Below are 24,281 nucleotides of genomic sequence, written 5' to 3'. Positions count from 1 at the left end.
CTATCCAGCTGAGGCCATCGGAAACTAGTTTGCCCCCAGCAGGGCCATCAGTGAGCCCAGCTGAGACCAGAACCCTCCAGTTGAGCCCAGTCAAAATCGCCAATCCACAGAATCTTGGGCTACATGAATCAAGACTGTTTTAGGCCAACACATTTCGGACGGGTTTGTCATATAGCAGTAGATAACTGATACAAGGTCTGCAAGGTGGACAGGAAGGGAGACTTTTGAGGCTAGAGCTGCGACTCCAAACAGGTCAAAAATCAGAAATGTGTGAGGTCAGGACAAAGGAAAGTGAAGGTATCAGTACGACTGACCACTTTCTTTCAATAAGTCAGTAGGCACACGAGCATTTAATAGAACATATACTGGAGATCAGACTTGCACTATTACTATCCTCCAAGCACTCCATCAGTCCCTAAGAAACAGGAATCCTCACATGTTGAAACACACAGAGAGCATCAGGACCCCTATCTGTCTGCGCTGGACTTGAAGAGAGTAAAATACTGTTTTCTAGCCAACTACATTATGCCAAGGGAAAAACTTTTCCTTTCTTTTTTTGGTGACTTATACTCAGCTTTTACTTTTTACGCAGAAAAATCTGCTTGTTTTGTCACTGACTTTCTAGAAACTGCTAGAGGCAACTTTAAAGAATCCCAGAGTAAAGGATATTATGTAACTAGAGTTCTTTTAAAATCTTAAGTTCTCACAAGGTGGATCTAGTAGGCCACAGAGCAACAAACAACTTCCACTCAATTTTATTAGGTCTTTGAATATGTTCTTCACCATAAAAGAGCACAACAGAAGTACTTTCCTTTAAGTGCTAAAAATGTGTTCTTTCTGTTGAGCGGTACTTGATTGAAATGAACATCCCTGGGAGATGATGGATTCTTATTTCCAAAGTAGCATCTTAAATTTGGCTGAGGGGTGCGGGTGGGCCGGGCGGTGATGGGGTAAGTTAGGGTGGAGGTGGTGTGATATTCAGATGGGACATCTTGAACCTGTATCTCCTCCTGTCTGGGATGCTTTTTTTTTTTTTTTTTTTTCCCCAGCAGGCACAGAGGCATCCTTCACTTCATTCAGTTATTTTTTTTTTAAAAAACGGACTAGTTGACAAAGTGCCATCAACTTTATACGAGACAGCCTTATTGAGCAACTATTTTATTCAAGCAATGCTCAGATCAGCAGTACCCCGCAGGTCAGAAAATCACGGTGAACCGGGCATTTCCATAAGAGAAAAGGCGAGGATAATCAAGCCCGAAGCGCCACACAAGGGAAGCCGAGCGAGAAGCGTCAAATCTGAAGATCTCGCCGTGTGTGCGCGTTAGCAGGAGAGCGAGCGAGATAGAAAGTTGCTGTTTTCATCGCAGCCTGTCTCCTGCGAACGTGTTGCTCCCTTTGGACTTTCCAGTAACCAGTTCACCCAAAACTTTTCTGCCACGAGGCCCCGCGTCTCCCGCGTGCCCCCAGCCTTTCTGCGCCGGCTAACAGGTCCCGGATCGCCGAAGCGTCACCTCTGAGTCCTGGGGAAATCTCCGCAGCCCACTCGGACTGCAGCCCTCGGTCGCCGCCGGGCCTCCCATTGCAGCAACCGGGGCGATCGAGAGGGAGGAGACGCTCAGGTCGGGGGTGGGGAGGGAGACCCAGCGGGAGGACCGACCCTGCGGGCCGGGCTCGGGCACCAGCATGGGGAAGGGAGGCGCGGGCCGAGCTCGCTCCGCAGGTAAACAGGCCGGCGAGGCGCAGGGCGCTGCCGCCGCGGCCACCCAGCCATTTCCAGGCACGCAACTCCGCCTCCAGGGCTCTCTGCCTCGCGCGCTCGCCCCGCCGCCCGCTCGCAGCCTCAGCAGCCGCAGCAGCATCACTTCACACAAAGGACTGTTACCCGCTGAGCAGCTTCTCCACCTCCACGTCCTCCTCCGGTGACAGCAGAGCCCCGACAGCCGGGCTCGGGCGCGGCGGCGGCGGCGGCGGCGGCGGCGGCGCGGGGAGGACCTATTACTCCCAGCATCCGAGCATCCGAGGCGGTGGCGGCGGCTTTTTTTTTTTTTCTCTCTTTCGCCTAAAAAAAAATTTTTTTTTTTTTTTTGCCCTTTCCACCGCTTCGCCTTTCTGTGGTTCCACCCACCCCTTCTCTCCCTTCCTCCTCCCCCTCCGGTAAACAAGTCTCCCACGGCCCCCGCCAATAAATAAATTAGGAGGAGGGTGCGGGGGGGGGTGGGGGGAAGAGGAGGGGAGAGGAAAAGGGAGGCAGCGCCAGAGACCGAGGAGGCAAGAGTCCGAACCGACAGCCACCGGAGCCCGCACGCACCTCGCACCATGAGCTGGCGATGCGCCGCGCGCCGCGCCGGGAGGACCGGCCCCGCCGCCCGCTCTCCTCCGCCGTCGCCGCTGCTGCCGCCGCTGCTGCTGCTGCTGTGGACCGCGGCCCTGGCGCCGGGGGCGGCCGCTGGCGACGAGGCGGCTCCCGCGGGGGCCTCGGTGTGCTACGCGTCCCCGCCCAGCGTGGGCTCGGTGCAGGAGCTGGTTGAGCGCGCCGCGGTGGTGATCGAGGGAAAGCTGCACCCGCCGCGGCGGCGGCAGCAGGGGGCACTCGACAGGGAGGCGGCGGCGGCGGCCGCGGGCGAGGCAGGGGCGTGGGGAGGCGAGCGCCCGCCGCCGGCCAACGGGACCGTGCCCGCCTGGCCCACCGGCCCCGCGCCCAGCGCCGCCGAGCCCGGAGCCGAGGCGCCCTATCTGGTGAAGGTGCACCAGGTGTGGGCGGCGAAAGCCGGGGGCTTGAAGAAGGACTCGCTGCTCACCGTGCGCCTGGGCGCCTGGGGCCGCCCCGCCTTGCGCTCCTGCGGGCGCCTCAAGGAGGACAGCAGGTACATCTTCTTCATGGAGCCCGAGGCCAACAGCAGCGGCCGCGCGCCCGCCGCCTTCCGAGCCTCCTTCCCCCCTCTCGAGACGGGCCGGAACCTCAAGAAGGAGGTCAGCCGGGTGCTGTGCAAGCGGTGCGGTAAGTTCCTCGGCCCGCGGGGCGCGCTCGGGCCGGGCGGGGAGGGCGGGGAGGGCGGACCTCCCCGGGGCGCGCCGGGCGGGCGCCGGGCTTCGACGGCTTTCGGGCGGACGCGGTCCGAGCGGCGGAGGGGCGCGTTTGGGAGCCTCTTGGTGGATTGGATTCCACAGGCAAGCGCCTTCTCCCGTTTCCCGGTTTCGAGGCTTTGCCGTTGAGGAAAGTCCAAGTTTGGTCCGCGGTTGGGGCCGCCTGAAACTTTTTAATTCCTTGGGGTTTCGTTCGCCAGGTGGAATGGTAATCGGCCGGTGGCTTGCCTGCGATGCCTTCTCGAACTTGGCTTTGGTTAGGAGTTGCTCTTAGGGCGGCCTTGCGGGGCTTTTCCTTTGAAGGAGGAAGGGTGAGTCGGACAGGTCTGTCCAGTCTGGCCATCACTTCGGGTCCAGAGTGTGGACTTGGTTGGGGGTTTGTGTCTGGAGAGAGTCCGACAAGGAAAGGACAGGGCACCGAGATTCAAGATTTCGTCTTTCAATGTGGCAGTGTTGTTTTTTTTTTTTTTTTGAAAACCGAGTGTCCAGACAGATAGGTGCAGTCTGTGCCTGGTGAAAATGTGTATGTGAGAAGTATAAAGTTGGGTGTTATCTTTTTGGTGACATCATGTCAAGAATTTTTGTTTTAACTGTATTTTCGTTTGGCGGATGCTTTGGCAGTTAAGTGTATCAGACCAGATGAACGTCATTATGGAGCTTCACTTCTAGGCCCTTAAGGAGAATTGGGGGAGATAAGTTAACATTTCAAGGACCTTTCCCGATTTTATCACTGAAAAACTTTTTTCCCAGGTCTCCTTAATATTAGCAGGTCTGAGAAATCAGTTGATAATCTGATTACATTTCTGAAGGAGTTATTACCTCTATGCCATTCATAAGAGTAATTCCTACGTTCTAAATATTTGTAATTTCCTGATGATCATATAATCACTACAGCATAGCGGGGTTTCTTCTCAAACCATAAATTAACATGATTACACATCACAAATTCTCACATGCATAATAGATTTTCCCCCTGGTCTTTATGTATCCATCTAATGGATGGTTGGGTTAATTGAATTTTTACAAAACTCAGCACCATGCGATGCTCAGTCTGCCTGTGATGCAAAGTGTGTCAGCTCTTTTCAGTTTGTAGCAGGTGAGGGCCATTTGTTTACATTTCTGATTGGCATTTGTGGTGCCTATAGGCTGCGGCGGTTAATTAATGCCTACCAGTTGGGTTTTGATGTGAGGGAAGAACATGGCTCATTCTCCACTGCCTGAGTTTCACAATGCACTTTGCGCACCAGGGACCTGTTAAGACTGCACCACTCTGTGGCAAGAAGCTGTTCTCAAAACAGTGGTGCTGAAGAAGGCTGAGTGACGTTGGGATTCCCTGGGTCCGGCTGATAGATGTCACTATAAAACATGGGAAACTCTCCGCTGGGAGCTGTCTTACTAGGACACACAAAAGCATCACACCATTGTCCTGCATCATATGTTATCCTGTTAGAGAATCCGAAACAAAACCTTCTCAGTCACGCCATCATCCAGTTTTCACATTTTACTACATGCAATTCAGGAAGGATTTTGCTTTTACCCCCAAACCATATAAATTGTGAATCATTTAGTACACATGGTGGAAGTTAATATGAAGGGTGTCGTGGTTGGCACTGATGCCTAGGATGGGGGGCGTGGTGTTGCTAGATTAACCATGGTGTTAATTATGCCTTTTAACTAAAAAAGCATGTCAGTTTTCACGGGTAAACTTCTTATAAAGGTCCAGAGGATGTTTGGAAATGGAAAATTGCCTGGAGGAATACTATTCTGTTTTCGTGTTTCCGAACTGAAAAAGCATCACTGAAGGTGGTTTTGCCCTTTTGTTTGCCAGCCAAAGGAGATACATGGTTGTAAGTTGTGGCAGGTTCAGCAAAACAGGTTTTATTTTTTTCTTTTAAACACACTGGAAACCTCCTGCATGTAATGTAGTAGATTAAGAAATTATGAAGTTACAGCTTCAGGTTTGTGTAATTACCATGTATGTTTGGTGATTTTAGTGTTAAACACTTTAAAGTATGATACTGCATGAAACATTAATAGGTTTAGCTAAAGACTAACTGAAATCCTGCTAAAAGTTTCTCTTGCATTTTTACAAGCATGGTAGTTATTGTGACATTGAGGATGTAAATAAAGACTGTAAGCTGTCTTATACAATGGAAACTCAGTCAATCCATACTTGGAATATTGGGTGTGAAAGTGTATGTGTGAGGGTGTGAAAACTTGTGAATTCATTCAGTTGTATGGTCTGGGTTAACAATGTCATTCAGAACCTACCAGGCAAAGGAACACAAATTGGGGGAGAAAACATTCAGAGAAAATAGGGGCTGATTTGTCTTGGTTGAACCACTTCTGTGTGCTTCTGGTCAGATTTCAGGGAGAGTGATGGAGCAGAGGGTTCTTATCTAACAACAGGAAGCTGCCCTGGGGGCGTGATAGCTGTGTTCCTGCCCAAGCTGTGACGCTAGGCTGGAGAGGGAATATAGCAAAGTCATTTTGTGCTATCATGCCCTGGGGAACAGTTTCCAGCACTCCTGCGCTCAGCTGCAGTGTTGTCTCCTACAACTTGCTTATGAATGTAGAAACTACACGTGCAACAGATTAGCCTTGGGGCTGAGCTAATAGAAGTCTGTCTTGAATTCTTTTTTCTCTCCTCCCTACCCCTCATCTAAGAAACTCCTGAGTAGCCTATGTATGAAGACACTTGTCTGAACAATGGCCACTTGGAGAAACAAACTGTCTAGTGTATTTTAGGTGACAACACAGAGTCTCATAGCTTGTTTGCTTTATATGTGGGGCTTGTGTGAATTACACTTCCTTTACAATCATTTGAATGCTCCCCAGTCTTTGCTTTCTCTCTTGCTCACTGCACAGGTTGAGACACATTTCTAGGTTTTATATTTATTGGAATGCAAAATAATTTGCTGTTCAATTAAATTGCTGTTATTCAAACAAATTATTGTCTGCTGCGCTACATTTGTTTCCAAAGCCTTGAGGCTCTGCTAGGCTGCAACTGATTTTCAAAAAGGAGTAAAATGCTGATGTCGAATAACATCCTAATGGGGCCATACGAGATTTGTGCATCAGTTATGTTCTTACAAGTCAACCTAAATATTCAGTATACCCTATTGTATTGCAATATATTGATAATGCAAACATGTTTATGAAATATTCATGATCACTGTCTGTCTTTTTCTCATGTCTTCAATAACTGTTTAATAAACTGTGCTGACCTTATGGTGTTATGAAAAGGACAACAATACAGGGATTTTCCAGCCAATAATTAAAGAGAATTATTCTTAATGAACGGAGAAGGCGATGGCACCCCGCTCCAGTACCCTTGCCTGGAAAATCCCATGGACGGAGGAGCCTGGTAGGCTGCAGTCCATGGGGTCGCGACTTAGCGACTTCACTTTCACTATTCACTTTCATGCATTGGAGAAGGAAATGGCAACCCACTCCAGTGTTCTTGCCTGGAGAATCCCAGGGACGGGGGAGCCTGGTGGGCTGCTGTCTATGGGGTCGCACAGTCGGACACGACTGAAGCGACTTAGCAGCAGCAGCATTCTTAATGAAAGCTCTATTTAGATGGTAGCAATAGGGACAGGTACAACTTGACAGCTTGAATTTCACAAATACACATGTAAATGTAATTCCCCAAGTGTTTGTGATGACTCTCTTAAAAATTGTATAAATCATACTCTCAGTTCTATAGTGTATGTAAAACACTGATATTGAATAGAAAAACCATGTATGTATTGATACATATTTATGTTAAAAGATGAAACCAAGATAGGTCATTTGGGAAAGCAGCTGTTTGGAATAAAAATATTTTAAAAGGTGAATTTAAATATCTGAGTCAGGATGTGTTACAAGCACTAGGGGGAAGTTTTCACCAGTTGTGGGTGATCCATAAGCCCTCTGAATCTAGGGAAAGTTTTCCCATATGTCTTAATGTATTAAGTAAGACCCGTAAGCTTAAACAGCCCTGAGGCTCAAAACAATGGTCTGTGCTTCTGCTGGCCTGAATATTTATAGTAAATGAGAGCAAAAGATGTGATTGGGTGGGTTATTGCCCTTGTCAAATGCAATATATTCAGTGTTCAGGAAATCTTCCTTTGCTTCGATGCCTGTTTTATTCTCGTTATTTTTTTTCTTAATTATAAACATAACATCTTTTAAAACTTATTTCTAAATCTCAGTGGCAGGTGATGAACTGGCTGGATGTCCAAAGATCTTGAAACTCATCTGCTCTCAGTATTTAGGAATACTTAGGTTTTTTGTTTGGTCTTTGACATGCTCAAATGATTAAAAAATTCTCTTTATAGATAGATCTAATTGAATGGGCATTTTGATTAGTCTTACATAAATGAATTATAGTACAGAAAACAAAGTGGATAATGAGAAATAGTGGTAGGGATTCATGGGTTATTATAGTCATTGAAAGTATATAATGAGGAAACTAAAGAAAGTAAAAGATTTAAAAAAAATAGGGCTCTTATGGGCTCATGTAATTTGTTACCAAAGCCATAATAGAACAGCACATTTTAGCCAAAAGTTTTCATAAGAAAATGCAAAGTAACTTTAAATGTCCTTATTTTTAAACAACAGAAATGTCTGTTGTGGACAGTTTTCCATGCATATGTGAATGCTCTAAATTTATGCATGCACGTTTTACTCTGTGCTTTTCTGTTATCAGGAAATTTAAATTAAAGTAACATTATGAAAGGATGCATGACCTAGCCGCTGTCTCAGATATGTCACTTTGTAGTATTTGAACAGCTGATTAGTGATATAGCCTGTGGCGCTTTAGAGTTGACTGATTTGAGACTTTATGCAGACTGGAGTCTTACTGAGGTAAGTGCTAGTTGAGAGACTGTATTTTCATATTATTGTGTTTTCATCTTGTTTAGGGTTGAGATGTGCTTGAAGCATGCCTGTTTCTGAAGGCTGGTCTCCTGGCTCTCCATTTCCAAATGATCCATACAGGTCGAAGATTTTTTTAAAAAACAGAAATTTTGGTCAGGTTGAAAGCTTAAAATGGGTTGACCAATCTCTGCTTGGCATAGATCTGATTGTATCCCCTAATATGGGCTTTGTAGGTGGCGCTATTCCATCTGCCAGTGCGAGAAATGCAGTTTCCATCCTTGGGTTGGGAAGATACCTTGGAGAAGGGAATGGCTACCCACTCCATTATTTTTGTCTGGAAAATTCCACGGGCAGAGTAGCCTTGTGGGTTACAGTCCATGGGGCTATCCCCCAATATAGACTTGCCATATAGGCATCCTAGAAAGAGATGCCTAAGTGGTTATCCTTGCCTGGGAAATCCCATGGGCAGTCCATGGGGTTGCAAAGAGTTGGACATGACTGAGCGGCTAACTCTTTCACTTTCAAGTGGTTATTGATATTGGTGTTTTTTTTTTTTGGTCTTCAGAAGAACCAGGTTGTCTTCCCTATGGAAAATAGTTTCCTGGAAAACTATATCCTAACTTTGGTTCTCCCTTTTAGGCCCTAGTCAGATTTATATCCTGTTTTTAATAATAACTAAAAAAAACAAAAAGAAACTTAACACACAGCTTGGATGGTACATGGGAGAACAGAACTCCCAGCTCCTGACTTGGACTTCAGCTGTCTTCCCTTTGCGTCTCTTTCCTTTGTGGGGACTCTTCAGGGGAAAGCACTAGGTCAATGATGGGGCCCATGAGTGAAGCTGAGTCTGTGAGACATCGAAGTATATATTGATGATTGTTCATCGTCTCACTGACAAGTCTTCGCTTGGCACCTTGGAATTCGACTGTCTGGGGTCCAAGTGTGTCCACATATGGAGGTCCTAAATCACAAGATGTGAATGCTGGGAGTTCCCTGGTGGCCTAGTGATTAGCATTTTGGACTTTCATGGCTGTGACCCGGGTTCAGTCCCTAGTCAGAGAGCTGAGATCCTGCAGGCTGTGTGGCCTGTGCATACCCACACCCACCTACCCACACACACAAAGATCTAATTATAGATGTCCTTCTGTTCCTGATACGCTCTCTGTCCCTCCTGTGGGGACACAGATGGTAACCTGGGTTGCAGGTCTGTCTCAGGGGCTTCCCCCCTACAAAGCCCAGGGCTCTGGCTTTTGAGATCAGCTCCAGTCCACTGTGCTGGGGACCGGCAGAGCACAACTCTAAGGGCAGCCTGCTTCTGGAGCTGGGGGCCGGGTTTAGGAGGTAATGTTGAGACCCTAGAGGAGGAAACGACATCTTTTACTCCCTTGTGCCATTATATGTGAGCTGAACAGAGCCCAGCATGAGGGGACGTGTCTGCCGAGGGCACTAGAGTCTCGGTAATGGGCACACCACTTCTAGCCTGGGGCATGGAGGTTCACAATCAGAGTGAGGCGTTGTGTGCTTGACTGAATTTGGAAAGTCCACAGCAGTAACACTCTTGTCCTAAATGTTTGTCTCTAGTCTGGGCATTGTCATTAAGGCAAAGGAAGCTAAAAAGCTGAGGGATTTGCTAAGACTGCTGGGCTGTAACTACCGCTCCTTGAGTCTGTATCTTTTTTTCCTCTTTGATAGACTTATTCTTTGACTGTTCTGTGTGGACTAAATATCAAGTAATCAAATAAATAAATGAGCATCCCAGCTCCTTGGATGGTGGCCATCACTGTTCTAGGTTGAGTTTTGGAGAAAACAAAATAAAAACCCCGGATTCTTTCTCTTCTGGTCCCTAACTTGGTGAGATGGCCTCTGTAGGAAGTAGAATTTAGAGCTACATCCTCTTAGCACACCATTTCCTCCTCTGGATCAACCTTAGGGCTTTTGATAAGTTTAATTTCCAAAAATTTGTTTTTTCCTGAATTATTTCGGAATTTTAATATTCTGTCTTTATCCAAATACTCTGTACTCTCTAGCCTCAGCTGAGGGACAGAATTAATTCCCTGTGTTGTAAAGGCTTCCTAGCATGGAGGAACTTTTGGATCATCAGTGATTCCCTGCCACTGTCTTGGGTAGCAGCATTCCCAAATTGTTCCACTGCATTTCCAGTTGAGTATTAGATCTCAGCTCTTAATTCTATGTTTTCCCTTGATTTTCCCCTGTAGGTGTTTGACTACTCAGGCCTGTTAAGTTCAATTCTTATAACTGAAGATGGAAAAGTACTGCCTGTATCCTTAAGAAGTAATTTAAAAAAAAAACAAAACTTTGGATAAGTTACTTCTCACTTTTTCTTTGCTTTGTTGTGAATGTCACAGCAGCTCTTGGTTAGACAGGAGGTGGGATGGCGCCTGTCCATTTGGGCTGTGAACAAGGAGGTGGTTTTCTTCCACTGGCTCCGTCAGCCCCGGAGACACCAGGGGTGATGATGTGTGCTCAGCGAAGCTGCAGATGGAGTGGCAGCATCTTCTTCCACCACAGGGGGCACTCCGGCTGCTACTCAGTGCAGAACCTGGAGAGGAGGTTCTGTCTTCTGAGAAGGGTGGCTGTGATTGCTTCAGATAGAATTAGTCATTCGACTTTGTCCTTGGGAGGTGATTCTGTCCGTCAGGGCTCTTTGGTGGCTGCCTGGATGGAGATGTTTTGCTCAGGGTTCATGCCGTCATGCTCAAAGTCGATGCCGTCAGCACACAAGGGACCACAGCTTCAAAATGCCCCAGGCTCTCTACTTTTCTGCAGGTCGGGACACTGAGATACTCTTTCTTCCAAGGCCCTCATTCCCATCCACTAAGATGGCTCATATCTCTTCCTCAGAAACACTGGCAACTTTTCTTTCATTGCAGTGGGAATTTTATTTAAAAAGAAACCAAGCATTTTGAACCACAGTCTTGTTCTGGTGAGTGATTTACCACCACTGGCCCCCTCGTGTTGTAATAACATAAAATTCACCCTTTAAATTATTTCTAAGCGTGCGGTTCTGTGGTACTAAGTGTTCCCAATCATGGGTCACCATGACCACCATCGATCTCCAGAACTTTTTTATCTTCCCAAACTGAAACTCCAAACCAATTAAATAATAATTCCGTATTCCCTTCTCCTGAAGCCTGTGGCAACTACCACTCTAATTTGTCTCTGTAATTTGATTATGTTTCACCTCATATAAGTGGCAACACACAGTATTTGCCTTTTTGGTTCTGGCTTATTTCCCTTGGCATAATGTTTTTAAGACTCATCTATGTTGTACCATGTCTTAGAATTTCACTCCTTTTGAAGGCTGAATAATATTCCATTGCATGTGTAGACTACGTTTTGTTAATCTGTTCTTCTGTCAATGGACTCTCAGATTGCTTCTATTTTTCGGCTGTTGTCAGTAATGCTTCTATGAACATGAGTGTACAAATACCTGTTCAAGACCCTACTTTCAGTTCTTTGGAGTACATACCCAGAAGGGTAATTGCTAGATCATATGGTAACCTTATATCTGATATTTTGAGGAACTACCATCCTGTTTTCCACAATAGCTGCACTATTTTACATTCCTACCAGCCGTGCACAAGGATTCCAATTTCTTCACAGTCCTGCCAACATGAATTGTTTTCTATTGCTTTGATAATAGCCATCCTAATGGGTGTGAAGTGGTGAGCAGTTTTTATATTGTTGTTTTCTATTCAAAGTTATTGCCTCTAATTACAGTGTCATTAATAAACAAGTTCTTAGAAAAGAGGTGTTAATCTATTCAACTCTTAATTTGCCCAGCATTTAGGCTCCTGAATCTGAAGCCACCAGATAACAAAATTACAATAGAAAATAGCTTAATAAAAACCAATAAAAGGTTTAAAGAGTAAACTTGACCTTCAGTCACCATGAGAATATTGCACTTGTCTTCAGATTGCTATCAACAGAGTCCAGAGACACACTTTATCATACTTAGATTAGTATCAGAACGTTTGAATTGATTTTATTTATTCAGCTAATTTTCTTTTTTTTCTAATTTCCCTGCTTCTATTCTGTCCACTGCTCCAAACCAACTTCCATTAAACCCTGCAGTGGGCTTCGAGTCATTCTAAAATACTGGTTTTATAAGACTTCCTTTTTTTCCTCAAACTTCCTATGGATGCATCATTGTTAACTCTAGAGCCCGACATTCACTGTCCTCCTTAATCCGAACTAAGACTAATCTTTCTCATGTTTACTGTGTGGATGATTTGATCTAGTCTAACTGCTTCACAAACAGGCCGTGTTCTTTCCCAGTCCTCTCGTTTTACATATGCCATTTCCTGTGCCTGGCTCTGCTTTTCCCCTCATTCCTGTCCACGGAACTTGTCTCCTTCAAGGGGCAGCTATATCCTGCTGCTTCCATGACAATCCTACTAGTGATCCTGCCAGAAATACGCACTCTAGCCTTTGAATGCAGAACACCCAAAGAAATTACGTTTTTCTCCATATACTTCATATATGGTGCCATTACAAACTTCCCTTATGTTATCTTTGTTTTTTAAAAAATTAATGTCTTGCAATTTTTTCTAGTTGTGAATGTGCCTTACCTCACCTAGGAGATTATGGTATCCTAGCGCCCAGATACTTGAAGTGTCCTCAGCTTATTCATGAGTAAAAAGTACCCCAGCCTCAGGGTCAAGAGGACTCCTTTCCACTTCCAGCTTTGTAGATCAGTACCTGGGTGGTTTGGGGTAAGTAACCTTACCACTTTGGGTCTCAGTTCCCTAATATGCAGAGTGAGAAAGTGGAACTAAAGAGCTTTGCATGGTCCATTCAAACCGTATCTGCTTGTCATCTCAGAAGTGACCCAACATGCAAACCCCTTCTGCTACTACCCATGAACTTTTCTCTTCCTCTCTCTTTCCCTTATTCTACAGAGAGCAGTTATGGAAAAGCAATGGTAAAACTTTTGGACAATCTGAAAGAGGTGAGAAAGAGCTTACGGACAGGGGACTAATGAAAAGATGTCTCTTCTTTTCTCCAAAGATTTTGACCTCTCTTGCCTTTTGGGTCATTTTTATTACATTATCTAAAATAGTTATTTGTGCTCATGGGCATCGTTTTTTTCAAGAAGCAAATACTGTCTTTGAAGCTATAAAATGAGTTGTTAACTTACAGCTGTAAACTTTTAAAGCAAGAAAATTTAGTCATTTGTTTTACAAAATGACAAAGAAGATTCAAAGTGCTTAACTATGAATTTTATCTTAACAGTGTAAATCGGGCACTGTTTTAGGTTCTCATAATGAGCCCTGTTGTGGAAATGGGGGAGGCCAGCATAGACACTAGGGGATCTTGGTTCCCAGCCACATTGGAACCCGTGTTGATGATGGTGGGCAGAGTTCCCACATTCAGACAGGTTGGGTTAAGAGACCTTTCGTTCTCAGCTTGCGATTCTTATTGTTGGGGCAAGAAGATGGTACATTTTAGTCCTTTGGTGAGGAGATTGAGCAGAGCAGAAACAGATTGTCAAATGAGAAATAATTCGATCTGACTTTTTCAATTACCACATGAAGAGGCTCTGCCAGTGCCACGGGGGCAGGGCGGGGCTCAGCTGTGTTGCAACCAGTTGAGTCTTTCTCCTCCCTTCGCCCCTGGTGAGCTCCACTCTTCCAGCAGATCTAATGATGCTTATCAATCATGGCTCCTGTGTCCGTATCTCTGTGGACCCTATTCTCTGGCTCCAGGTCTGTATATCCAACCACTTACCAGATAATCTGCCCAAATGTCCTACAGAAACTTTATGGTAAACATACCAAATGGGATCTCATCATGTCCCCTGCGAGGCCATCTGGATACTGATAATGAAACTGCTGTCACTGCTCCTATTACAGTCACAGCTCTTACTCCCAGTGGCTTCCTGGACTGACAGCTTTCTGTGCCAGATAGAGTAGGAGATGCTCATGAGAACTTAGCTAACCCCTCACCATGTGGTAGCATCAGTGTCTTCCTAGTTAACCCAGCCAGAAACCTCTCCTCCTGCTCCAGGTCCAATTGGTGACCAGATCTTATTGACTCTATCTCCTTAACCCATCTCCGATTCCTTCCTTCTGTGCCAGCTCCACTGATTGTGTATCAGTTCCCATCGTTTCTATATCAGTCTCTTACCTTTGCTCAGACATTCTCCCTTCTTAAATTCATCCTCTGTACTATTGCTGGAGTGATCTTTTCTGAAACAGAAGATCACATGATACCCTTCTTAAACCTCTTCAGTTGCCGTCAGGAGAAAATCAGGACTCCTTAAGCATGACTTATTCAACTTTTATCCAAGTGTTCTTGTCCAGTTCCTTCTCCTACATGGAGCCCTATGCTGCAATGATGGCATTGCTCTCCATGGCTGGAAGGATCTATACGTTTGTACTACTGTTCAGGCTTCCCCATAATGGTGTGCTTCTCTATCTACATCTTGTACCTTTGCTACCAATTGTTGCAAACACTATGTCCCTCAGTGGGAGGATGGTGACAAAACTGTGTGTCTAGGGACTTCCCAGGGGGTCCAGTGGTTAACTCTGCACTCCCGACGCAGGAGGCGTGGAGTCAGTCTCTGGTTGGGGAACTGAAATCCTGTATGCCACACATCGTGACAAAAACCTTCCCTCCAAAAACAAAACCCCCTAAAACTTCCGAACAAAAAGCAAACCCTGTATGGCTATCTAATGAATTATTGTATCATCTTTACGAATCTTGTAGAGGAAGGAAAGTATAATGACTGACAATGTTCATAGTATATTGTCAAGTGAAAAAAAGGTATTATAATGCAGTCTGTGTATGATTGCTTTTAATACTGTTAGCTATTATCTGTATCATCTGTCTGTCAATGTAAAGAGGAATAAAAGCCTGAAAAGCTATATAACAAAATGTTACTGGTTAGACTTTAGAGTTCTTAATGTTAAGAACTTTGATTTTGTTTGGCTGCATTTCTAAAGTTTCTAGAGTGAATGTCTTATTTTTAATAAGGAAAAGGAATACATGATATTTGTAATAGAAATACTACTGAAGACTGACTTACGGGAATCTGTGCCTATAGAACATGACCTTTCTCGTGGTAGATGTACTAGTTAGGATACCCTGTAACAAGTGGTGTCCCCAATATATAGCAGCACAAATCTAATAGTTAATTCATGCCAGTGAATAGACAAAACACAAGATGTTCTAGTCTTTAGTTTCTTCTGAGAGAGACTGAGACTGACACCTAATGCATAGCTGAATGTCACTGACACACTGGTTAAAATAGGCAGAATTCCAATTTGCAGTGGTCATTTTATTCTCAGTGGCTCAGCTATCCTGTGAAAAGTAGACAAATGTGCCTTTTGGTGCCTCATTGCAGTGGGAGAGCCCAGTAGTTACGTGCAGAGTGGATCCTAACAGCCATGCACGCTTATGGTAGATAAACACCATACAGACTATGTATTCATTCCTGTGTTCGACTTAGCATTTCGTGGGTTGGTTTGGTACTAAATCTTTAAGGTGTGCTGCTCACTATGTCTGATTTCATCAGCTACCCCTGGAAATGCAGAGAGTTAGGCCATAATCCCTGCGTTTCACTGGCATGTTGGGATGCCTATTAAAGCTCCATGTTTAACAGATCATTTTGATAGAGGGGTGTTTCTTTACCACAGATTCTCAGTGGTAGAGAATCTGTCTGCAGTGTGGGAGACACAAGAGGCCTGGGTGCAGTCTCTGAGTTGAGAAGATCCGCTGGAGAAGGAAATGGCAACCCATTCCAGTGTTCTTGCCTGGAGAATCCCATGGACAGAGGAGCCTGGCGGGCTGTAGTTTATGGGGTCGCAAAGAGTCAGCCCCTCTGAGCACTGCGCTGCACTTGATGCCCCTTCATATAGATTCCTGTAGCAAAATACGCTCAGGCTTTATCACTGCCAACTTAATTGGGTTTCATGATCACATTTCTTCTCAGTAGGAGAAATTAAAAATGGGTGATCAAGTTGCCTGTTGAAAACAAAATTGTTAGGTTCAGCCTGCCCACTGTATTAACTGACTGTATTGATGAGTAATCATTCTACCATGTTTAATCACTTTTATTAACTTTAGTAGTTGTATCTCCAGGAACCTGCTAAATAACTGTCATTATGTACTCAGTCATATTTCTTTTAAAAATACTAATCAAAAAGACCGTGGAAATGATTAAGGCCCTGATATCATCCACCTACTTCCTGTTAGAAGAATTGTTGGTGATTTTATGGTGAGCTGAGTGTATGCTTGTGCCGCTTTTGTGCAGCCCGGGAAGAAGGGGAACTAGTTCAAAACAGGTGAATGGAGACAGTGAATGCATGGTTGTAATGCTGTGTGAAATAATTAGCCTTTCGTGCATCTACATTCTGCATGTTACCGTTCCATTCTCAAAATTCATTAAATATCGAGAAGATAAAGGATATACCTAAGAATTATGTGAAAAGGGTAGAGAATAATAATATGTGTGTGGTACTTTTCTTCAGCCTCATCTTCATCATGGGCCATTTGTTCTTGGGTTTCAGCTGACTAATGAACCTCAAGGCAGGGTCTTCCTTGCAGACTGATCAAGGACCTATCTGTTCGTTCATTGAAACGGATTAGAAACTTACTATTCACATATCACTTCTTCAGTCAATTTGTATAGCACCTCCCTCCCCAAATCCTATTCCTTTCCTCTTCGATCTAGGCAGTCCTGAACCATGAGAGAGATCGTAAGGGCCATTTGGAGGATGTTGCTTAAATAAATGATGAGAGTCATGAAATTATTTAACAGTGTGGGTAAGTGATAGAAAAAGAGAAGTGGTGAGTGTCCTTTATTTACATAATGATTTGTCAAATATTGATTCGGCATCTGTTTGCCAGGCTTTCTGCTGCTTTCTGGTATCTCAGTGATGGTATAATTAGGCATGGCCCTTTCCAAGCTAATGGGGCAGAAAGAACAGTTACACAAAGGATTGCAAGATACACACATGTACGTGTGTTTTTTTTTGGGTGGGCCAAAAAGTTTGTTCAGGATTTTCCATAATGTGTTAAGAAAGACCTGACTTTTTGGCCAACCATATATATGTGTGTGTGCATGTACAAAATTTAGCACAATTATATATATATTATGTAAGTGCTAAGTTTTATATGGGAAAAATTGCAAGGTACGATGAGAACATAGAACAGTTTGAAAGATACAAAAAGGTCTCCTTGAGAAAGCGACGTTTCTGGTGGGAGTAGGAAGAGGAGGAGGAGAAAGGAAGACAGAAGGACATTTCCACGCCTGATGGAGAGAAGAGGACCAGCAGAGGGGGGAGTCAGGGCAAAGGAGGCAAGGAGGAGATCTGAGAGGTAATGGGAAAAAATCAGATCATTCTGGAATTTTTCAGATTCTAGACTTTGTCCTAAAAGCCTGAAATACCACTGCAAGGTTTTTAAGTACAGGAGTGATAAAACTTCCATTTTGAAGACATTGCAGTTGGCTGTTGTGCAGAGAGTGGATGAAAAGGGACATAGTGGGGTGACAGGGCTCTGGATGAGATCAGCATGCAGGCTTGCTCCAGAGAGGAAGCAGGTGGGGGGCAAAGAGAAGCAAGAGTGTTCCAGCTGGTTTTGGAGGCATCTTTTCATTTTGGTTATCAGCTAGGATTGCTGCTAAAGAGGAAGGTGGAGGGTGGCTCTTGAATTTTTCTGGCACAAGCCCTGGTGTGCATGAGAGGGAAGGGGAGGGGAATAGTGCGCAAGGAGGGCGAAGCTCAGTATGGTTTTGATCCCCCAAATGGAAATGCCAAGTCAGCGCTCGGATGGATGGAACCCAAAAAGAAGTCTGAGTTGGATTTAGGAACATGGGACTTCTGGATAGGGATGTAGTATTTCTCTCTGCAGGAAATAGATACAGTTCCTTAGGGAAAGAGGGTCAGGGGGAAAGGTGAGTAGAAGATGAAGCATGAAGAACAGCAGCCTTTAAAGCTGAGGCAGAGGAAGGGATAAAAGGGATGGAGCAGCCAGAGAAGCAAAAGGAAGAACCTCACAAAGATTCAGGATGGAGGAAGTGGTCAGCTGCATCCTCCGCTGGCAGGCAGGTTTGTACCACTGGGCCACCAGGGAAGCCCTTAGCTGTGTCCCTAGAAAATCATTTCAGAAGATGGGGGAAGGAGAGCTTGCCCAAAGAAGCATGTCCTGAGTGCTGACTGCTGCCAAGCACTTTGCATTTAAAAGTGTACGTTGTCCTCCAAGTGAAAAATAAAGTGAAACTTCACACTGTCTGGGACTTCCAACACAGAGGGTGTGGGTTCGATCCCTGGTCAGGGAGCTGTGATCCCACTGTCCCGTGGCCAAAAAAACAAAATGTAAAACAGAAACGATATTGTAACACATTTAATATAGGCTTAAAAAATGGTCCACATCAAAAAAAAAAATTAAAAAAGTGTACTTCATTAACAGCATGAAGGCATTTTAAAGAGTTCTGGCCAAGTGCCAAGGGTGGACTCCAGACAGGGGTGGGTTGAAGTAGTAATGGCCAGCCGTTGGGTTATTAAGACTGGCTCTTAGCAATATTTCTCTGTATTTGAACCTAAGTAGCAGGAAGCCATTTAAAAAAACATATTTTTTTGATGTGGGGTTGGGAAGAATCTCTCAACTTGAGAGATCTAATAAGTAGTTTGTATGAAGATAATGATTTAAAAAAAATCAGATTGCTAAATATAGTGTAGCTAAAGGGTTGCTGCAGGTCACCCTTTTTATTAGTGTTTTTCCCTGTGGCTAGGAGTCCTTTCCTACTTACCACATAAGCCACTTCAATGACAGATGATTGTTCAAATTTTTCTTGACACACCGACTTGAGAACTAACTACTGTCTTTATAGTAGGTACCTGGGTCCTATGGGAATCTAATGCTTCGTCACGCGAAGACTTGTGAAGTGATATCTATCAATCTAATTTGAAAAAATATTTGAGTCAAAAGGTCCTTGAACCTACCTTTATCTGAAGCTCTGACTGGGCATTTTAATGAGCAGCAGTCAAAAAATGCAAAGTTATTATTCTGGCAGTAACTGGATATGTTTCTCCTGACCATCTGTATACAGTCTTTATTGTCTAGCCAGCTGCTGATCTGAGGCATTCATGGCTATACTTGCATGAGGACTTTGAGCCACCATGGGAAGAACATTTTTGAGTTTCCTGTTTTCATTTGTGCCATGAAATTAGTGTTTTCATGCAAAGATTTGTTTTTTTTACATTGGGTTTGCATGTGCGTACTAAGTCACTTCAGTCGTGTCCGACTCTTTGTGACCCTATGGTCTGTAGCCTGCCAGTCTCCACTGTCCATGGGATTCTCCAGGCAAGAATACTGGAGTGGGTTTCCCTCCTCCAGGGGATCTTCCCAACCCAGGTTTGCCTACTTTTAATAAGTGTATGTAAGCTAGAATCAAATTTATGAAAACCATACATTTATAGATCAAAAGAAATGGGCCAAGGGATGAAAAAGAAATCTCCAAAACATAGGAGGAACAGCTTGGAAACCTTTGACTTCAGCAGCAGGCCCCTTGGTCTCATTCACCCAGGGAGCCACAGATGAGTTTTTTGACCAGATGTTCTGATCTTGGACAAACCAGTGGTTTCCAAACAGGGTTTGCACATTAGAATGTACAGATCCCTGGACTTAACTCCTGGAGATAACAGTTCATTTGGTTCAGGTTTTTTCCCCTGAGACTCTGTGTTTCGGGAACTCTCTCCAGGTGATTTGGAGACCTTGGACTCTTGTGGTGTCTAAGGTGGTTTCAGTCCATAATGCTGAGGATTTTCTGGACAATCAGAAGCTGGGTAAGAAAAGAGAACTGATGGAGTTTCTCATGTGTGCCAAATATGCTTTACATATTTTCCCTCCTTTATTCCTGAATACCATCTTGCAAGATGTATCACTCTCTTCCAATTTTAACCCGAGATTCCAAGTGGTTTGCAGAACTTAAAGGTCAGGCAGCTGCTGGAGGCAGAACATCTATTTGCATTCAGGTCATTTGACTTCCTCGGTTAGAACCATGACGAGGTTCGGAGCAGTGCAGTCAGAGAGAATTTAGGGGCCACCATCCTTTGAGCAAGGCCATCATGCCCTCTTTGTCATGGGGAGCATCTGTTTCCATACAGATAAGTGGAAACCTTTCCTGTTTATCTTAAGGGAGTGTCCATATGGGTGATTGAGTGGGGAGAACTGGATACTTTTTGAGAGTTTTGAAGTCAGACCCATTTGGACCAAACCATGGTGGTTCAGATAGTAAAGAATCTGCCTGCAATGCAGGAGACCTGGGTCCAATCCCTGGGTCGGGAAGATCCTCTGGAGGAGGGAATGGCAACCCACTCCAGTATTCTTGCCTGGAGAATCCCATGGACAGAGGAGCCTGTGGGCAACAGTCCATGGAGTCACAAAGAATCGGACACAACTGAACGACTTAACACTTTCCTGTCTTCGACAATTCTCAAGGAACAAGCCTGGTCATCCTGTTCAGAGTTGATACCATGTCTCTGAAAGGTTTGTGCTAACACGTTCGAGTCTGAATGAGGGAATTCCACACATGGTCATGAATATTTCTCCAGGAAGCAGATGAGACATGATGGAGTCTAGAAGGGAAGGTCTGGAGGCTGGTGTGGACTTAGTACCCTGCTTAAGGGTCAGGCCTTGCCTTCTGGACCTATGTCTGTCGCTCGTGACCTTGGAGACATTTCCTCGATGGCTCTAAACTCGATGTATAAGTGAATAATACATCTCCCTTAGAGATGAGTGTGTGTGAGCTGCGATAGTGTAGTTCTAGCACCTTGGTCATGGTGAATGCCCTCGTCACGCAAGTGGAAGAGCAAGAGGCTCCACCATGGAGTCTGATGGGAGGCAGGAGGATGCCTGTAGCTGCAGCATGGCAGGAAGTGGCAAAGAGACAGAAACGCCACTTGCTTGAGGGCTGTGCCCTCCACTCCCTTAATGAATTCATGTTTTCTTAGTCCCTGGCACCAAAGGTTCTTTAACAAGAGGGCTGCTCCAAGGGTGGTGTATGGGCCAGCAGCCCAGACCAGCCTGGTGCTCCTCAGAACTGCAGATTTCTGAGTCCACCCCGAGCTTCTAGTCTCCAGGTGTTTTTTTTTTTTTTTTAAGTTAAAATGTTTGTAGAAGTGATTTTTTTCTTTTTTCAAATCCTTTTCCCATTTAGGTTGTTACACAACATTGAGCAGAGTTCCTTCTGCTATACAGTAGGTCCTTGTTGGTTATCCAGTTTAAACATAGTGGTGCATACAAGTCAATTCCAACCTCCTGGTGTCTCAGATGCTCTCTGAAGGCTGAGCAGCTCTGCTTCCCGAGGCAGTCTCCCTCTGGGTGAGTCGCATCTGGGAAGTTGCTTGGTCACTGAAGAGCGTGTGTGCAGGCTCAGCCATGCTGGCTTTGCAGTGCAGGACGCTGTAGAAGGTGGCAGGTGAAAGAGAGAGTGAAGGAAAAAAAAAATCTTTCCTAGAAACGTTAAGTGATAACATGTGCTCCCTTTCTACAGGAACTCTAGGACGTGGCGTGGAGAATGAGTAATAACCGACAGCAACCAAGGACACTCGTGGAAGAACAGTGGGTACCACAAGAGCAGACAGGATGGTGGGATGGAGGTTGAGAGAATGTGTCTGAGTCCCCCCCGGGAGGGAATTGGAGACCCCCCCCCCCCCGCCCGACCACTGAGCGCGCTGTTTAGGGCAGGTGCTCTTAGGGAGGGGAACTGCAGTGGGCCCTGATCCAAGAATGACTTCGAGGGAAGTTTCCAACACAGAAAAAGATCCACCTGCCAGACTCTGCTTGCCTAACTGGAGTTCATGGTGGTGGCTCAACCGTTTAAGGCTTTGGGAAGATTTCCCATTTTGCTGTGGGCTCCGTGGAATTGGACTGAATAGATTTTTTGTATTTAAAAAAATGTTAGGAAATTGAGCAAGATAAAAACCCACCTTGATAACTGCTAAACTGGGCACGAGGCTGCTTTCTGTCCTCTCCCTATGAATGAGCTTATTTGGTGTGCTCATCCTGTGCAGAGTCCTTCCTATTTGCTACCTCACTGCATCCCAGTTAGAATTCAGAGGTTGCCATCCTTATACCCATTTTACAGAGGAAACCATCTCAGAGCAGTTATGGTGTTTGCCCAAGGCACACAGCTAAGTGAGTGATGAAGCTGGGATTCAGAACCAAACCACGCTTCTTAGAAAAATTCCTTGTATACTAAGTGCAGGCTTTCTCTATTGGTGGTTTAGTTGCTAAATTGTGTCCTGCTCTTGCGACCCCTTGGACGGTAGCCCGCCAGGCTCCTCTGTGCATGGGATTCTCCAGGCAAGAATCCTGGAGTGGGCTGCCATTTCCTTCTCCAGGGGGACTTTCTCTATTTGGCTGTTAGACAAAAAAAAACAAAAAAACAAAGAAAAAACAAAAAAACAAAGGCAGAGTATGTGATGACTGTTATAATGTAGATACTGAAAGTCATAGTAAGTATTCCCTATCCTCCCTAATTACATAGGTACTTATTTATTGATTGATCACTGACTGCTCCTTGCATGGTATAATTGTTGTTAGGCAGAATATGGAGAAGTTTGAGGAACTTATGATCCAGCAGAGGAGAAAAGATAGGTATATGCTTTTGACCAGAAAGCAGGTGCTGTGTGTCACAGGAGTTTAGACCTATGACTTTCTCCTAGGCAGGAGAAAGCACCTCTCTTGTGACAAACCAAAAACTAAATAAAAAACAAAACCAAAAAAAACAAACCTTTAGGAAACATATTAAGATAACACTTTTGTGGTAAATGGGATTGTTTCATTTTATGTTTTCAGAATGTGTTAAAAATTGTTTGCAGGAGCATGTTGCATATGTGTGTCTTGAGTTGGGAAAACAATTAGAACAGGGAGTGCATAAAAAAATACTAGACATTTGCCCCTTCTTGGGGGCTTTCCAGGGGGCACTCGTGGTAAAGAACATGCCTGCCAATGCAGGAGACGTAAGGGATGTGGGTTTGATCCCTGGGTCAGGAAGATCCCCTGGAAAAGGAAATGATAACCCACTCCAGTATTCTTGCCTGGGAAATTCCATGGACGGAGGAGCCTGCTGGGCTACAGTCCATGGGGTTGAAGAGTCAGATACAACTGAAGTGCCTTAGCATGTACGCACTCTTCTTCTTGAATAACTTCTGTATAATAAGGCCCACCTGCCACTAGAGATGATAAAACTCTCACCAAAGAACTTCACGCACTGGGGGAGACATTACTACTGTGGGTTTTTTGTTTTTGGGAGGAACATGGAAAACGTGTATATCGGCACTCTTACTTGGAAGCAATATAATTTTGGTTTTAGTAGCAGAAAAGAGAATAATACCCTGGCTTCATTGCTATTATCAGAAAACATGCTTCTGTGTTTATTTTGAGGTAAGGTTTTTTCATATCCTATTGGGAGTCTGTAGTAACAGTTATTTTCTATGATATTATTTGGCCATCATTCTTTGAAGTTCACGTCTCTGGTCTCATTCTTAATTGTTTTTACTTTTTTTATGACTAACGTTTAAGCTACCACGCATTAAAACTATTGCAGGACCTAAGTATATTATAAATTTATCTGACGTGTTATTGCTTCTGCATTAGAAGATGGAAAATAATTATAATTCTTGTTCTTGTTGTAATGCTATTATGATGATGATTTAGTATTTCCCCAGTTTATGTAATTTGGTTCTTTTCTTCATTTGTTTCTTTGCTGCACAGGATATTTGCCTACTTATATTGAAGAGAAATAAACTCTCAGAGCTGTTGATGTGAGAATCCTTTTACAATGCCATGTTAATCTATTTAGCTCCCAGACATTTCTTAGCTGATCAAAGGAATTTCCTGGCCACTCCCAGAGGTCTGACTGACTTTCATCTATCCTAGTGAAGGTTCCTCAGCTTACTTGGGTCTGTTCTTGGCCCTAAGTGAATTAGTGAACCAGAATTTCAGTAAAGGAAAACAAGCAACACTACATTCGTTTCTCAATTTTTAACCTTACAGTTCAGCAGGTGCTGCCTAAAGTTGTTGCTGTGATGTGAAAGCAAACTTAAGTCTGCAGAGCCTATATTGGCAATATTTTAGGGAACTATATGGGTCTTTCATGCCATTCATTTCAGGGAGGATTTTTATTTGTTTTGTTTTTGGCCATTTGTTTGTGCAGTGTAGAATCTTACTAGGACTCCGACCAGGGATCAAACCCAGGGCCCCTGCATTGAAAGTGCTGAGTCTTAACCACTGAACCACCAGGGAAGTCCCGTGCCATTAGTTTCAGATGCATTTGTGACGTTTTTTAGATATGCGTGCGT

The 24,281-nt window shown here is 44.5% G+C and overlaps 1 protein-coding gene across 1 annotated transcript in view; it reads left to right on the top strand.

Annotated features, from left to right (window-relative positions):
* Positions 1-2,316: 2,316 nt before the first annotated feature.
* Positions 2,317-24,281, top strand: part of NRG1 (neuregulin 1) — a 1,130,425-nt gene continuing 1,108,460 nt past the window's right edge. Inside the window, exon 1 of the mRNA XM_068972084.1 lies at positions 2,317-2,998. Coding sequence (XP_068828185.1) covers positions 2,317-2,998 — 682 coding nt within the window. The remainder of the gene's footprint in view (positions 2,999-24,281) is intronic.

This window comes from Capricornis sumatraensis, chromosome 4 (assembly GCF_032405125.1).
Source record: "Capricornis sumatraensis isolate serow.1 chromosome 4, serow.2, whole genome shotgun sequence".
NCBI lineage: Eukaryota > Metazoa > Chordata > Mammalia > Artiodactyla > Bovidae > Capricornis > Capricornis sumatraensis.
Note: the sequence above shows the minus strand (reverse complement) of the source record. Positions and strands in the feature narration are given on the sequence as shown.